Source organism: Ylistrum balloti, unplaced genomic scaffold (assembly GCF_031769215.1).
Source record: "Ylistrum balloti isolate Yb309-2 unplaced genomic scaffold, AGI_CSIRO_Ybal_v1 Utg369628, whole genome shotgun sequence".
Lineage (NCBI taxonomy): Eukaryota > Metazoa > Mollusca > Bivalvia > Pectinida > Pectinidae > Ylistrum > Ylistrum balloti.
The window spans coordinates 211,837-227,772 of NW_026781895.1; the positions used below are offsets into that span (position 1 = coordinate 211,837).

A 15,936-nucleotide genomic window follows, 5' to 3' on the forward strand; every position below is an offset into this window, starting at 1 on the left:
TTTCACAAATATTTAGCATGACACAATTTTGAACATAAAACAAGTATGATATAAATTGCATCTATCACAGTCAGAAGATTAACACAAATGGATATTTCCTCATTTATGATGCTCTCCAGATCCTTTTCTTGTCTGGAATTCATACAGGATTTTTCTTGAAATATTTTTGTCTGTCTGTGGATTTTGTGCTGACCACTACTGTAAGAGTGATCGCCTTATCATGTCTTTCCTGTCAGGTGTTAAGGATGTAGGAAATTCAATGTCAAATTCTATCACAAGGTCACCTTTCTGTGACTGGTTTTGTGAAATTGGCATGCCTTCTGTGGGGACTCTCTTTGTGTATCCAGGCCTGTATATAAAAAAGGACAAATTAACAACATTCCATCAGAAAGGTCAGTGTTATAAATTCAAATGGACACCTTAGGAAATTAAGACTATCACAAGTATTAATATACCTTACTGTCTAGAAAGTGACATTTTTATACTAGTGAGTTTACATAGTAGATGTAGTTTCTCTGATATATAGTACATAGATACACAGATGCAGGGCAGGTGATACTGATCTATTAGTGTAACCATTATGGTGGGTTTCTGAAATCAGCATCGGGTCTCTTATATCAATATCATGGCATCTATTAAAAAAATCATTCTTCAAAAGGAGATGTTTGTTTACCATTGTTTGGATGTAACAACCTGCCAGACAAAGCAAGTGATCAAATTATCAGAACTGTCAGCTGATGGGCAACTTACTTGATGATGTCATTGATAGGGATGTGTAGTACACGCTCATCTAGAGTAGTTATTTCCACATCACAGCCTGTGAGAGCTTTACCAAGAGGTACCTTGGCTGTGTGGACAAGATTCACACCACTGCGTCTGAACCGAGGATGGGGTTTGTCCTTTACGATGAATACAATGTCAGCTGGAAATTGAAGATTTAATTGACTTTATTTAAAGTTTTCTGCCAACTATCTGTAGAGCGTATAGTTGGCTCTAAATTTTGAATGAACATATTTTACAGGGGAATCAGAATTATATCACTTTATTAATAACAAGATAAACATGTTTATCTTCCGACAACAATCCTTCTGAGTAGCTCCTATCGATCTCATGAAGTAAACAAATGTTTGTTAAATCTTTATCAGTGAGGTTTTAACACATACCAATAATAAAAGTTTTATTTCTATTATGCATTTCAAAATACATGTAACCACCTTACCTGGCACATTGTTTGGTCCCTGGTCACCTTCTTCTGGGAAAGTGATTTTTGTGCCAGGTTTCCACCCCTTTTTCACTGTGATTGTTAGAATTTTGTCCCTAATGCTTGAAGTATGGCCGTCCTCGTTCATAACCTGAAACAATGAGTATTTTGTTGGATAGAGACAAGACAAAGAACACCCTCCTATTCATATACAAAATTGGGTTAGAAGTTTTGCACATGACCATTATGCATGTACAATACAGGATGACAATGTAGCTATGTGATTTCTACTATATGCATGGAAATTCAGTAAGTATGTAGAAAAGCTATACACACCCTTCTTGAAATCTTCATCTTTTTTGTGCAACCATGGAAAACTTCTTCTAGTGACAAAAATAAATCTCTCTCAATTGGAGGATCTTGCTTCTTACGGCCTCTACCCTGCAGACCTCCAAATCCCATGCTAAGATCACCATCCACTCGGTCATAAAATTCTGTGAAATAGAAATATAACAATAAAAATACAGATGTGTCAACAGAAACTTACTTCAATAGCAAATTCAACAAAATATGGGCAAAATATGAACAAAAGATAGCATGGAGACCCTATGTACCTAACAAACCAAGCATTCTTATACCCAATACATGTTTTATCTGGTATGTGTATATCATGGTCTGTTTACTGGTCAAACTTCATTCTTTCTTTCCATTATCATAAAGTCTTGGTCCTAGTTGTATAAATCACATTCTGAGTTCAATCATGACTTCTGCTAGAAGCTATGTTTGATTTTGGAAATATAAAGATTGTTTGCACAATTTCTGGTGAATTACAGAAGCCATCTCCTTTGTATTCACTATGTGTCATCCAGACTAGGTCAACAACATATTAAGAAAGAGTTCAAAGATCTTTCACTGATTTCGTCCCATGAAAATTTACAGTGTTTCCCTGTTCTTGTAAGTTTAACTTGGTTATCATTGATACTACATAATGCCTGAAGGAAAAAGAACAACCTGTTCTAGAACTGAGAGAGATCATATGATGTTTCAAAGATCCATCTAGAACCTCTTAAGTGTGAACCTCAACAGTTAATGAAATTAAATTAAAAAAAAAACAACAAACTTTTCATTTGTTCACATTTGTTACCTTGATATGGATTGTCTCCTCCAAAAAAGTCTCTGAAAACCTTATCAGCATTGCCATGGAATGTGTAACCCTGAGTCCATGCACCAGTTTCCCCACTTCCTTCAGGTACACCATTCTTTAAGCCTTCTTCTCCAAACTGATCATACACAGCACGCTTAGGAGCTAAAGAAAAAATACAATTTTTTCATGTGAAAATATTGTATTTGCAAGGTTTATCTCCCTGTGAAAAGCTAGGGACAGTATTTCGATTTATGATAATGTTTATATGATTTATTCATGACTGCTGTAGTGTGTGGTATATTGAGTTTTCAGCATGACAAGGTAATAAACTTTAGACTTACGATCACATAAAACATCATATGCCTCTGCAACTTGCTTGAATTTATCAAATGCTGCTTGATCTCCGGGCTGTTTATGTGGATGGTAACGTAGTGACAATTTTCTGTATCTGGAAATAACAGGTTTGAAATTTAGTTGATTATGGAACTGCTCATTAAAGTATCAAGTGTATATCTTGCACAGTCTATATATGATAACATTAGCGATAAATAATAGATATCTTTTGGTAGCCTATTGATTGCTAATTTTATTATATAAGACTATACATATCTATAAGCAACTAGTAATTCTGTACAATAGTTTAAAACTGTAGGGAAACAAAGTAAAATGACATTCCACAGTCAAGACATCTGAGTGCTCTGGATACAATATTATTCCTTTTCCGTATCTACTGTTCTGTATCGTTGCTGTGATATGGCATAGGTCTGTCTATTCACATTCCTTTACACCGACATCTACAAATGTCAGCACCAGATACAATCAATGTATGATGATGTGATATCTTATTTACTGATATCGATTGAAATACAGTAGACATATTTGTTCCCTAATTTGAGTGATACACTGTAAGTAGGAGCTATTTACTGCGAGAGTACAGTACACTTCGCATGGCGACAGAAACTTGTTTACATGTTTTCAAGTACAATTATGATTAAATTGTACCAGTCCTTTCAAACTTACTGCTTCTTAATGTCAGCATCGGTAGCACTCCTTGACAGATTGAGGATGTTGTAATAATCTATTCCCATTTTGACGTTTCAGTGGCTGAAATTCGTGAAACGTTACTTGAAAATGGCGTGTATCGCCTGGCAACGGTAAACACTGAGCTATGCCTTATGTACTAGTGGCAGTTTCGTATGTAATTGGTTTCGTATATTTGAATACATTGAAGCGTAACTCATTTATCTGTGTATTTCATTGTCTACATCAGTTGGATTTAAATATTATCAAAACCTCATTATTTATGTAACCATTATATTAGTTCTTTTAATATATACGAAAGCAATGCTGAGCAAACAAAGACATATGCATCTCCGAGCAACAATATCAAACAATATGGCCGCGTCGTAATGAATACACCGAGCGGTAGGAAAGATTGATGGAAAGTGCTGACTTTTGGATTGCTTGACGTACATTATTATCGTCATCTATTCGAAAGAATGGAAGGGGATAAATGTGGCGTTCGTATAACGCCTCCGGTGCTAGAATTCTATGATGCCGAAGTGGACACTGTGCATCAACTAAATGTCACTGTCAAAAACACAAGTAAAACCAGCAAAAGCATTCGTTACTATGGCCCGAAAACTAAGGTAAGTGGTTATATTGAACATATTACAGATAAGAAGTTGTGTTCGTTTTTTGAAGCACATGCATGTGACACATGCATTTTTATGTAGGTATTTTTCAGATTGCTGTACAAAGAGCTTTTTTAACTGTTTAAACTTAAGCATCATCACTGATATTTTGATGTGGATGCAAGAAGCAAATCTGTTTGCACATGCACATTTAGTTTTACTTGTTTGGTCTAATTCATTCACATTTTATTTTTATTCATTTTTAACAGCAAATGTTCCACCAACACACCATTTTATGGCGTTAAAAATCTAATTAGTGTTTTGTAAATGTGTCTTATTGTTACGTTTTAAGGACAATACTGATTCCCTTGATTGAGGATTGAAAAAAACATTAATTCATTTAGCTCTAGATTAGGGTTCCAATGTTTTTGTGATTGGGAAACTATGATTGATTCATACATACTACCAATGTAGTTTGATTTATTTCAAAATTATGCTTGTAGGAGCTATATAGGGTGTATCATTTGATAAAACTGAACCTGTTACATAAATTTCAAATAGTGAATCAGGAAATCATAGTGGTATATGATATTATATTTCTGATTCACTACTAGTATTGATGTATCATGACACTGCCATGATGGGTCTTTTTTTTAATTTTATTTTTCACCCATGTTCATCTGATTGCAGCTTTTGTTCCTTTGTAAAAGGTAGAATTCTATCATTCCTTACCCTAGAAAAGTTTTTTTTGTATACATATCCAGAATTTTCTGCTATTTTAGGAATGCTTTTGGCTATAGACAGCATTAGCTCGAATACCAAGCTAAAGATGTAAAGATATATCAGTTTGTTAAATGGATTGTTGTATTTCTGAAGCTTAAAACATATAATCATATTTTTTCAGTATTTTCAACTGAAAGTAAGGAACCCAAACAAGCCTGTAGCGCCAGGCCTATGTGTTCCTGCTGTTGTAGAATTTGAAATCAAAGAGGAGAAGGAAGTTACAGACAGACTTGTTGTCACAGTAGATGGGGATGTTATTGAAATACCATTGGTGGCGTAAGTATTATCATTGATCATAGTAGACATAGTAGAGCTGACACTTTACTGTAGCAAAAAAAAAACAAAAAAACAAAACCAGAAATATCCCAACAATAAATCTTAACTTCAGTCAGAGACCTGAATTCAATCATATTAATATACTATGACATATGATGCATTACTTCATATATAACGTATATTTACTATCACTCTATCATATGTCACAATTTATTTGCTTTAAAACAATATGTAGTGCTGAGCCCATTTGGGGTTCATGCATATGAATATGTTTATCCCTTGCATGCAAATTGTCTTATTTCATGGACACAAGTTGATGTCTTGTGGTATTACAACATTTTTTGTTGAAAAAAAATATTATTTTCCAGGTATCCACCACAACCTCTGCTTGAAATTGAACAAGTTGTAAACTTTGGAAATCTAGTGGCTAACAGTAAAACTGTTTCACATGAAATATCCTTGGTCAACCATGGCTCAAAGGCTGGTGATTTTAAAATCAAGTACAGCGGGGACAAGCCTATTGCCATCATGCCTAGCAGTGGGTCTGTACCCCCTAAAAGTGTACAGATGATAAAGGTACATGACTGTTCTTTGAACATTTGATGGATTATTCATTCATTCATTCATTCATTCATTCATTCATTCATTTTTGTACATAGTACTAAAGTTATTTTCTCTCTTTTTTCTAGGTTGAATATGTCACTAAACAAGCTGGAGTTTTTGAAGAAGTGGTGAAGTAAGCATTATTGTTTTTTCATCTTTCATGATAGAACGTGAACATTTCATGAAGTTTGTATTGGCTCATACAGATTATATAGATTTTGTATGCTTCAAAACATTTTGTAATTTGTACTTTGGAATCTTGTTAATAGTCAGCTCTCTTTTCTAGAACTATTCATTGTATATTTCAAACATCTTTTTTTTCACTATAGGGTAAAACTTGAAGGGAAGGAAACTAAAAACCTTGTGATAAAGGGAACATTAGTAGACAGAACACTTGAGGTGCTGGCCATGAATACTCACCAGCCAGTAGAATGTGTGCGCTTTGGAAGCACTTATTATGGCTCTGACAAAACAGAATGTGCTTTACTGTTCAACAATGGACCAGAACCTGTCAACTTTGTGGCTGTTCTGGATGAAGATGCAGTTGCACAAGAAATGGTAAATTTTTTTCCTTCAAAATTTGAAACAAAATCCCTCAGATATCAATATATAAAGGAAAGATAAAGAATAAGACAAGAGGCTTATTTCTTTGTGATGTTTAGGTGTTGTTTTGAAAATATTTTGTATTTACTTGCTTGAATAAACAACATCATTGAACTGAGCAATAGAGAAGTGTACGGCTATGTATTTTGTGAATCCTTGTTTTTTGACAGAAGAGTTGATACCTCTGAAGATATAGAACATTAACAACATACTTCTTTATAAATTTTATTCTAGCTAAAAATCACTCTATTTGAAGTATATGTAAATTACGAAGATGGCATCTGATATTTATTAGTAACTTCTATCTGCTAAATAAACATTTGTTTTTTTCCCAGGGTGTGGACTTGTCCAAGAGTACAGTGGATGCATTGGCTGACCAGGATAGGGATGGCATTGAGAAACCCCAGGGTACAACAAATGTGCTGACCTCTCTCATTACAGCTATCCCTAACCAGGGCACACTGAAGCCCTATGAGAAGATACCAGTATTTTTCAGGTTCAGTCCTAGGTATGTATTTCTGAAACATACACTATTAAAATTGGTCAGAGGGAACAGAGTAGTCAGAGTGCCACAACTATTCTTAATCTGAAAGATATCAGAAGTACAAATCCATGAGATGTGCCATAACCTCACTTCTGTTTTGTGTTCTGTCAGTGTAATAAACACTGTTTCCTGATGATTGCCAGTTCTAGTTCAGCTTCTTGGGTGAAGACCTGTTCATGTGAGCTCTGGCTTTTAACATATAAGTAAAATGTAATCATACCACCTGTTTGTGGATATAAAGTTCCAGTATTGATCAAGTACAATAAATACTCTCCTTTCCTTTGTGAACAAATATTCTGTCTGAACTAGTTTGGATACCAACTATGGTGTAGTTGATTATTGCTGATTAATCCCACTTTATATCAGATGGAATGCCTCAAAGGAGGGATGGAAGGGACAGAAGAAGCCTCCCCCCAGGAAGGACTTTGCCCTGTTTATGAGGATTCAGATTGTAGGATCAAGCACAGGATTTAGTTCCAAATCACCCACTAAATATGCTGATGGTTAGTACTGTTCTATATCAGTGTTAATTGATAGATGGCATAAGTCATATCACAGAACAGGTTGTATCTTGTCTTACATTCTGGTTTGGAAAAGAAAATTGAAAAGAATATTGAAGAAAAAGATAAATTATAAACATCTTAATCATAACTAAAAATGAACAATATATAATAATGGAAAAAATAAGAAAGCTCTATATTATACACTGGTCTTTATAGACAATGTTAATTTCATACACAGGTCTGTATGGACAGGTTCTGTTTTGTACACAGATCTGTATAGTCAGGTTCTGTAATGTAAAGGTCTTTGTGTAGTGTGTAGATATGTTCTATAGCATATAGGGTTATACTTAAATAATTCTACCTTGTGGTGATATCTTTATACAAGGTTGTATTTAAATAATTCTACCTTGTGGTGATATCTTTATACAGGGTTGTATTTAAATAATTCTACCTTGTGGTGATATCTTTATACAGGGTTGTATTTAAATAATTCTACCTTGTGGTGATATCTTTATACAGGGTTGTATTTAAATAATTCTACCTTGTGGTGATATCTTTATACAGGGTTGTATTTAAATAATTCTACCTTGTGGTGATATCTTTATACAGGGTTGTATTTAAATAATTCTACCTTGTGGTGATATCTTTATACAAGGTTGTATTTAAATAATTCTACCTTGTTGATATCTTTATACAGGGTTGTATTTAAATAATTCTACCTTGTGGTGATATCTTTATACAGGGTTGTATTTAAATAATTCTACCTTATGGTGATATCTTTATACAAGGTTGTATTTAAATAATTCTACCTTGTGGTGATATCTTTATACAGGGTTGTATTTAAATAATTCTACCTTTTGGTGATATCTTTATACAAGGTTGTATTTAAATAATTCTACCTTGTGGTGATATCTTTATACAGGGTTGTATTTAAATAATTCTACCTTGTGGTGATATCTTTATACAGGGTTGTATTTAAATAATTCTACCTTGTGGTGATATCTTTATACAAGGTTGTATTTAAATAATTCTACCTTGTGGTGATATCTTTATACAGGTTCATTTGTGGAGGTTGCTTTGACTGGTACAGCATTACCAGTACTGTTGTCAGTGTTGCCCTCTCTGAAGTACGACTTTGGGGAGTGTCCTATAGGGGAACATGCTGATGTCCTGTGTACCATTAAAAATGAGTCGTCTGATCTAGCCACTACCTTCCAGTTCAGGAGAGTGGCTCACTTTTCTACACATCCACCTAGTGGAAAAATCCCAGCAAATCAATCTCAGGATGTTATATTCTCCTTTTCTCCAAAACAAATTGGTAAGTGTACTCACAGTTTTTTTTTTCTTTACTTATCTTACTACAATTAAGCCTCCTAAGCAGTATCTTTAAAGATGAAACAGTTTCCAAAATCTTTGAAATCTGCCAGCAAAGGTTACTGTTAAATAGAACTCCAGGACTTCTTTCATATGTTGTACAAAAAAACCCATGTTTTTAATAATTTAAATGATCAGAGGTAAATACAGATGGATGTGGTTGTCATTGACTGTAGCAGTCACATATTTATAAATACCTGGGATTTTTTTATGTACACATATATTACTGAGATATATCCCTAGCTGACCATGCTTTAATCAAACGTTGTGACTTATCATTATTACCAGGTGGCTTCAAGACAACCCAGATGCTGGATGTGATTGGTTCCAGTATAGGGTAATCCACCATGCATTAGCAACAAATTCCCTTCTTTTTAAAATTAGATTAGTTATCTCCCCTCTTTGTGTGTTGTGTAACTCTGAGCGCGAAACAATCATTCATCTGCTGTAGGAATGTCAGGAAGTACAAAGACTATTACAGAGTCTTGATATTTTGTTAGAAGCTCTATTTATCCCTTTCTCAGTAAACAAGCAAACTTTCATTCTTGGTCTCCTACATCAAAACTTCCTTCCGAGTAACAGAGTAGACAATGAGATTATAATTATTATTAAACAGTTTATTTATAAAATGAGATGCTTACACCATTCACTAAACTTGCATGCACTAATTAATACAATCAAAGATAATTATATGATACAAAAATATATAGCTAATGGTAAGGATGATAAAGTAAAACGTAAATTTGAGAATGAATGGAAAAAATGGGAAAAATTAATACAGTTTTGATCTACACACTTTGATCTATTACCTATCGCATTACTAGTTTTTCTTTTTTTTCTTTTTTTTTCATAATTTTTTATAATTATATACATAACAGTCCTTGACCATACCGAGTAATCAGATATAAAGAAAGAAAAACATTAAAAGATTAAATTACTCTAACCTATTTTACCATCTCACCCAACAATCCACTTTACTATTTCTTCATTTTCTTCAATTTCTTTCTCTTTAAATTTCTTATCCCTAATAAAGTTCTATTTCATTTCTTCATTTCTGTATGTTGATGTCAATTTATGGTTGTGTGTGTGTTTATGCATGTGTGCATGGGTGCATTTCAAACAAAAGTTTACTGTGATATTTATGAATCATAAGGTTTCATAATGGTTATGAAAGTATGAATCTTGATTTGATGATGATGATGAATTGTTGAATGTGGATGATGATGATGCATTATTTAGTATGTACAATAATCATGATAGTAATATTGATTGTGATATATATGTTGAAATGGATGATGAGGAAGATTATCATGTTTTTGAGGATGATGATGATGATGATGATGATGATGATGATGATGATGATGCATTATTTAGTGTGTAACATAATAATATTGATTGTGATATATGAGGATTATCATGTATGGTGATAATAATAATAATAGTAATGATCACATGCATTGTTGAATGTTGATGATGATGTTGATGATTCTTTTGAATGGAGTGTTCTTGTTTGACACGCAATTACTATATGTGCACCTGTGTTTGGATGTGTGAGAGGGTGTGAGTGTATTTGTCCTGTTCAACGTGTAAAATCTTGAAAAATAGAAAATTATAAAAAAAAAAGATTTGAAGATATATAAGTGACAGAAATGTTTATTTTAATTGCACAGTTTTCATATACATTTGAACCCATGTCACTCAATATGAGTCCATCAATTTTTTTAAAATTTTCGATAATTGCTAGATTTTATTAAGAAAAATTGATTTATCCACATTGTCATCTGATAATGTTGCACGTTTGTTTGTAAGAGTGTTTCCAGCACAACTAAAAATCCTTTTGGACGGTACTCTCGTTGATAGATTCGGGTACACAACGGCCAGGTCATTCCACCACTGTTATGGGTCAACATTTGTGTCTACTGGTGTTCTAGTACACTCTTTTAAGTAACTATCCATTTCCTGGTGTAATATTTGCTCTCGCATTAATGTTTTTCTCTTGTGTTTAACAAATCAAGCATCGCTGAGAAAGTCTCCCAGACTGTCGTCTTTTTTAGCCTGTTTTTCATCAGGTTCTGAACAACTGTCGTCAATTTGATCGACAGTGTCAGTCAGCTATACAGAAGGCACTTGTTTTCAACTGTCGAAGTTGCAGCTGATTGGTTACTGTGGCAATCAGGTTCGGTTTTCCCTTTGATGACAGTTGGACAGGTGCCTTTTCGACAGAATTTCTGAATAATTAACTCCAGAGTCTCACTGTCAATGAACATGTCGTGACATCGAGGGTCCAGCAAGGTACAAGTGTTGATAAATAACTGCACAGTCTCAGACTGATAACGACTGTTAAAATCTGCCAACATTTGCGATTTCATTTCTGTAATGATGGGGGGATCAAAATGGAATATTCTAAGTTGATAGGGTGAAGCTATTTCATTCACAGATTTAGTGACACATGACATGCGTTTTGTTACATTCTTTCAAAAAGCTGACTGACTTCTTAACATTGTTTCACTTTCATGTATGTTTTAACCTGAAAATTAAACTGTTCCCTCTTACATTTTGCCGATGGCGATATCACTGATCTTAAAATTTTCCACGATATCGTCATCCTGTTTTTCTAATCATGATACATGCTGATATATGATAACAGCTCTAGTAGCAACTTGTACACAAAGTGTCAATGACATAATAATTGTGCCGTAAGTCACTCACTGTAACATACCAAGGCAATAACCAGTTAATAAAATATTTTGTTTTATAACCATATGTATTTCAGTTATTGTGATATATTGTAGATATCACCATTGTGATACATCATTAATTAGTGGGTGAGGTCATCTTGTGAGAGAGAATCACATGAAGGTGACAACATATACCAGAATAAACACAAGTTACCATGGCTGTATTTCACTCTCCTGAACACCTTGTTATTATAAACATGTTAACTGTTTACCTTTCTCCTTGTGTTGGTTTTCCCTGCAATACTAGTTATAGTTTCCTTTGGGTCAGAATAGGCTAGGTATTGATATCAGTGACATATGTACACTCAACAATGATATAAATTATGGTGTGTATTCCACTGATACATCTGCTAGACATCTATATTTGGGTGTAAAAGTTGCTCCTCAGATACAATAACTGTAGCATGTGAAAAAACTGACAATTTCCTGAGAACACATATATCACTTTACTTATATCAATTTATGCTAATTAATAATACTAAGTAAAGTGATAAATGTGTTCTCAAGAAAAGTATTACTTTGTTTCTGTACAATGTATGATGTATTACTTTGTTTCAGTATGATGTATGACTTTATTTCAGTATGATGTATGACATTATTTGAGTATGATGTATGAGATATGACTTTGTTTCAATACAATATATGACTTTGTTTCAGTATGATGTATGATGTATGACTTTGTTTCAGTACGATCTATGATGTATAACTTTGTTACAGTACGATGTATGAGATATGACTTTGTTTCAGTACAATGTATGATGTATGACTTTGTTTCAGTATGATGTATGACGTATTATATAGTTTCAGTATGATGTATGATATATTACTTTGTTTCATTACGATGTATGATGTATGACTTTGTTTCATTATGATGTATTAATTTGTTTCAGAACGATGTATGATGTATGACTTTGTTTCAGTACGATGTATGATGTATTATATATTTTCAGTTTGATGTATGATGTATGACTTTGTTTCAGTACGATGTATGATGTATGACTTTGTTTCAGTATGATGTATGAGATATGACTTTGTTTCAGTATGATGTATGAGATATGACTTTGTTTCAATACAATATATGACTTTGTTTCAGTACGATCTATGATGTATAACTTTGTTGCAGTACGATGTATGAGATTTGACTTTGTTTCAGTACAATGTATGATCTATGACTTTGTTTCAGTATGATGTATGATGTGTGACTTTGTTTCAGTACGATCTATGATGTATAACTTTGTTGCAGTACGATGTATGAGATATGACTTTGTTTCAGTACAATGTATGATGTATGACTTTGTTTCAGTATGATGTATTATTTATTTTCAGTATGATGTATGAGATATGACTTTGTTTCAGTACGATGTATGACTTTGTTTCAGTACGATGTATGAGATATGACTTTGTTTCAGAATGATGTATGATTTATGACTTTGTTTCAGTATGATGTATGACTTTGTTTCAGTACGATCTATGATGTATAACTTTGATACAGTACGATGTATGATGTATTATATAGTTTCAGTATGATGTATGATATATTACTTTGTTTCATTATGATGTATTAATTTGTTTTAGTACGATGTATGATGTATGACTTTGTTTCAATACAATATATGACTTTGTTTCAGTATGATGTATGACTTTGTTTCAGTACGATCTATGATGTATAACTTTGTTGCAGTACGATGTATGAGATATTACTTTGTTTCAGTATGATGTATGATATATTACTTTGTTTCAGTACGATGTATGATATATTATTTAGTTTCAGTATGATGTATGATATATTACTTTGTTTCAGTACGATGTATTACTTTGATTCAGTACAATGTATGATGCATGACTTTGTTTCTGTATAATGTATGATGTATTACTTTGATTCAGTACAATGTGTGATGTATGACTTTGTTTCAATACAATCTATGATGTATAACTTTGTTGCAGTATGATGTATGAGATATGACTTTGTTTCAGTACAATGTATGATGTATGACTTTGTTTCAGTACGATGTATGATGTATAACTTTGTTGCAGTACGATGTATGAGATATGACTTTGTTTCAGTACAATGTATGATGTATGACTTTGTTTCAGTACGATGTATTATTTAGTTTCAGTATGATGTATGAGATATGACTTTGTTTCAGTACAATCTATGATGTATTACTTTGATTCAGTACAATGTGTGATGTATGACTTTGTTTCAGTACGATGTATGATGTATAACTTTGTTGCAGTACGATGTATGAGATATGACTTTGTTTCAGTACAATGTATGATGTATGACTTTGTTTCAGTACAATGTATTATTTAGTTTCAGTATGATATATGAGATATGACTTTGTTTCAGTACGATGTATGATGTATGACTTTGTTTCAGTACGATGTATGATGTATGACTTTGTTTCAGTATGATGTATGAGATATGACTTTGTTTCAGTACGATGTATGATGTATGACTTTGTTTCAGTACGATGTATGATGTATGACTTTGTTTCAGTATGATGTATGAGATATGACTTTGTTTCAGTACGATGTATGACTTTGTTTCAGTACAATGTATGATGTATGACTTTGTTTCAGTATGTATGAGATATGACTTTGTTTCAGTACGATGTATGACTTTGTTTCAGTACGATGTATGATGTATGACTTTGTTTCAGTACGATGTATGATGTATGACTTTGTTTCAGTATGATGTATGAGATATGACTTTGTTTCAGTACGATGTATGATGTATGACTTTGTTTCAGTACGATGTATGATGTATTATTTAGTTTCAGTATGATGTATGATGTATTACTTTGTTTTAGTACGATGTATGATGTATGACTTTGTTTCAGTATGATGTATGATGTATTATTTAGTTTCAGTATGATATATGATATATTACTTTGTTTCATTATGATGTATGATGTATGGCTTTGTTTCAGTACGATGTATGATGTATTATTTAGTTTCAGTATGATGTATGATATATTACTTTGTTTCAGTACGATGTATGATGTATGGCTTTGGAGATGACAGAAATCCCTACACAGAATCAGTGGATATCCTAGAGGATTTGGTTATAGACTACATCACAGAAATGGTAACATGACTATATATAGTAGCTGCACTGATTAATGTACTTTACATTTTATGTCACAAGATTTTCTTTAAATTATAATCATAATAACATTTGTCATAGTATAACCATTATCTCGTGATCGATGAAGTGGGCTTAAACAGGATACATTTACATATTTGTTAGTTGAAAAGAATTGTGGAGTCCTATCTTAAGGAATGAAAACAGCATTTGTCAGTTTAATTGCTTTAAAATCTCACAGACTTGTTTTAGGATTTGTAATAAATTACCATACCCATAAAGATTAATATACCTGAGGTAGAATGGGACAAAACCCACCTGAGAAAGCTTCCTATGATGTATTGAATTTTAACATTGGATGCCACTTTTGGATATTTGCAGAGAATTAAATATATTTATGGCTTATTCACCAAAAAATTGTCAAATGTGTATTACTGAAAATCTGAATCTCACATATTTTATGCTCATTAAATTACTGAAGTTCTTATGAGTAAAAGGATAAAATTCTGTCTTATTTCAATGGGTGATGTTGGAAACTTCATAACAAAGAAAATGTTAAGAAGATATTGTTTACTTTTTAACATGTCTGATTTGTACCATTTCATTGATTAGTTTGTTTTTAAAGCCTTAAAGACTAGATAAATTAAAAGCTCTTGTCCTTTTTCATGTTTCTTAGTTTTCACTGCTTCCTTTTAGACTAAAAAAGCCATGGAAGTTGGGAGACCTGGAAGAATTTCAGTAGAAGATATTATTTTTCTTATAAGAAAGGACCCAAAGAAATATTCTCGTGTGAAAGAATTACTTATGATGAGTGAAGAGCTTAGGAAAGCAAGAAAAGCTTTTGATGAAATCAAATATGCGACAGCAACGAAGTGATAACACTGGTCATCTACATAGTGCATCCAACCAACTCACAGTGCATGGATATATGGACAAGCATTCATGGTCTATGTCACTTATCATTTAATATAAAAAATGAAGTGCTGCTTTTAGAAAATATTTGTAAATTCTATCAAATACAAAGTTAAATTTTGATAAATATTCATGATTTGTTGGTATAAATAATTTTGTTCATAAATAATATGTGTTTGTGATGAATATTTACGATATGTATGAATTTATGTATGTGAATGGTATGTTTGATATAGAATGTATGGATTATTGTATGTGGATGGTATATTGAATGTATGGATTATTGTAGTGGATGGTATGTTTGATATAGAATGTATGGATTATTGTATGTGGATGGTATATTGAATGTATGGATTATTGTATGTGGATGGTATATTGAATGTATGAATTTATGTATGTGGATGGTATATTGAATGTATGAATTTATGTATGTGGATTGTATGTTTGATATAGAATGTATGGATTATTGTATGTGGATGGTATATTGAATGTATGAATTTTTTTGGTTTGGAGTGTATTGGAACGTATGAAAA

General features: G+C 32.6%; 2 protein-coding genes across 2 annotated transcripts; one reads left to right on the forward strand and one right to left on the reverse strand.

Annotated features, from left to right (window-relative positions):
* Positions 1-82: 82 nt before the first annotated feature.
* Positions 83-3,434, reverse strand: LOC132551916 (dnaJ homolog subfamily B member 13-like). The gene is made up of 7 exons (XM_060216063.1): positions 3,366-3,434; positions 2,687-2,793; positions 2,346-2,507; positions 1,538-1,695; positions 1,220-1,352; positions 751-922; positions 83-349 (listed from the first exon to the last, which is right to left on the reverse strand). The coding sequence occupies exons 1-7, from the start codon at positions 3,431-3,433 to the stop codon at positions 196-198; spliced, it is 954 nt and encodes a 317-aa protein (XP_060072046.1). The 5' UTR covers position 3,434; the 3' UTR covers positions 83-195.
* Positions 3,435-3,844: 410 nt separating this feature from the next.
* On the forward strand, positions 3,845-15,367 carry LOC132551886 (cilia and flagella-associated protein 47-like). Its single transcript, XM_060216034.1, has 10 exons — positions 3,845-3,994; positions 4,884-5,038; positions 5,407-5,614; positions 5,728-5,774; positions 5,971-6,199; positions 6,580-6,752; positions 7,155-7,291; positions 8,349-8,609; positions 14,397-14,494; positions 15,188-15,367. Exons 1-10 carry the CDS (start codon positions 3,845-3,847, stop codon positions 15,365-15,367), a joined length of 1,638 nt encoding a protein of 545 aa, XP_060072017.1.
* Positions 15,368-15,936: the final 569 nt, after the last annotated feature.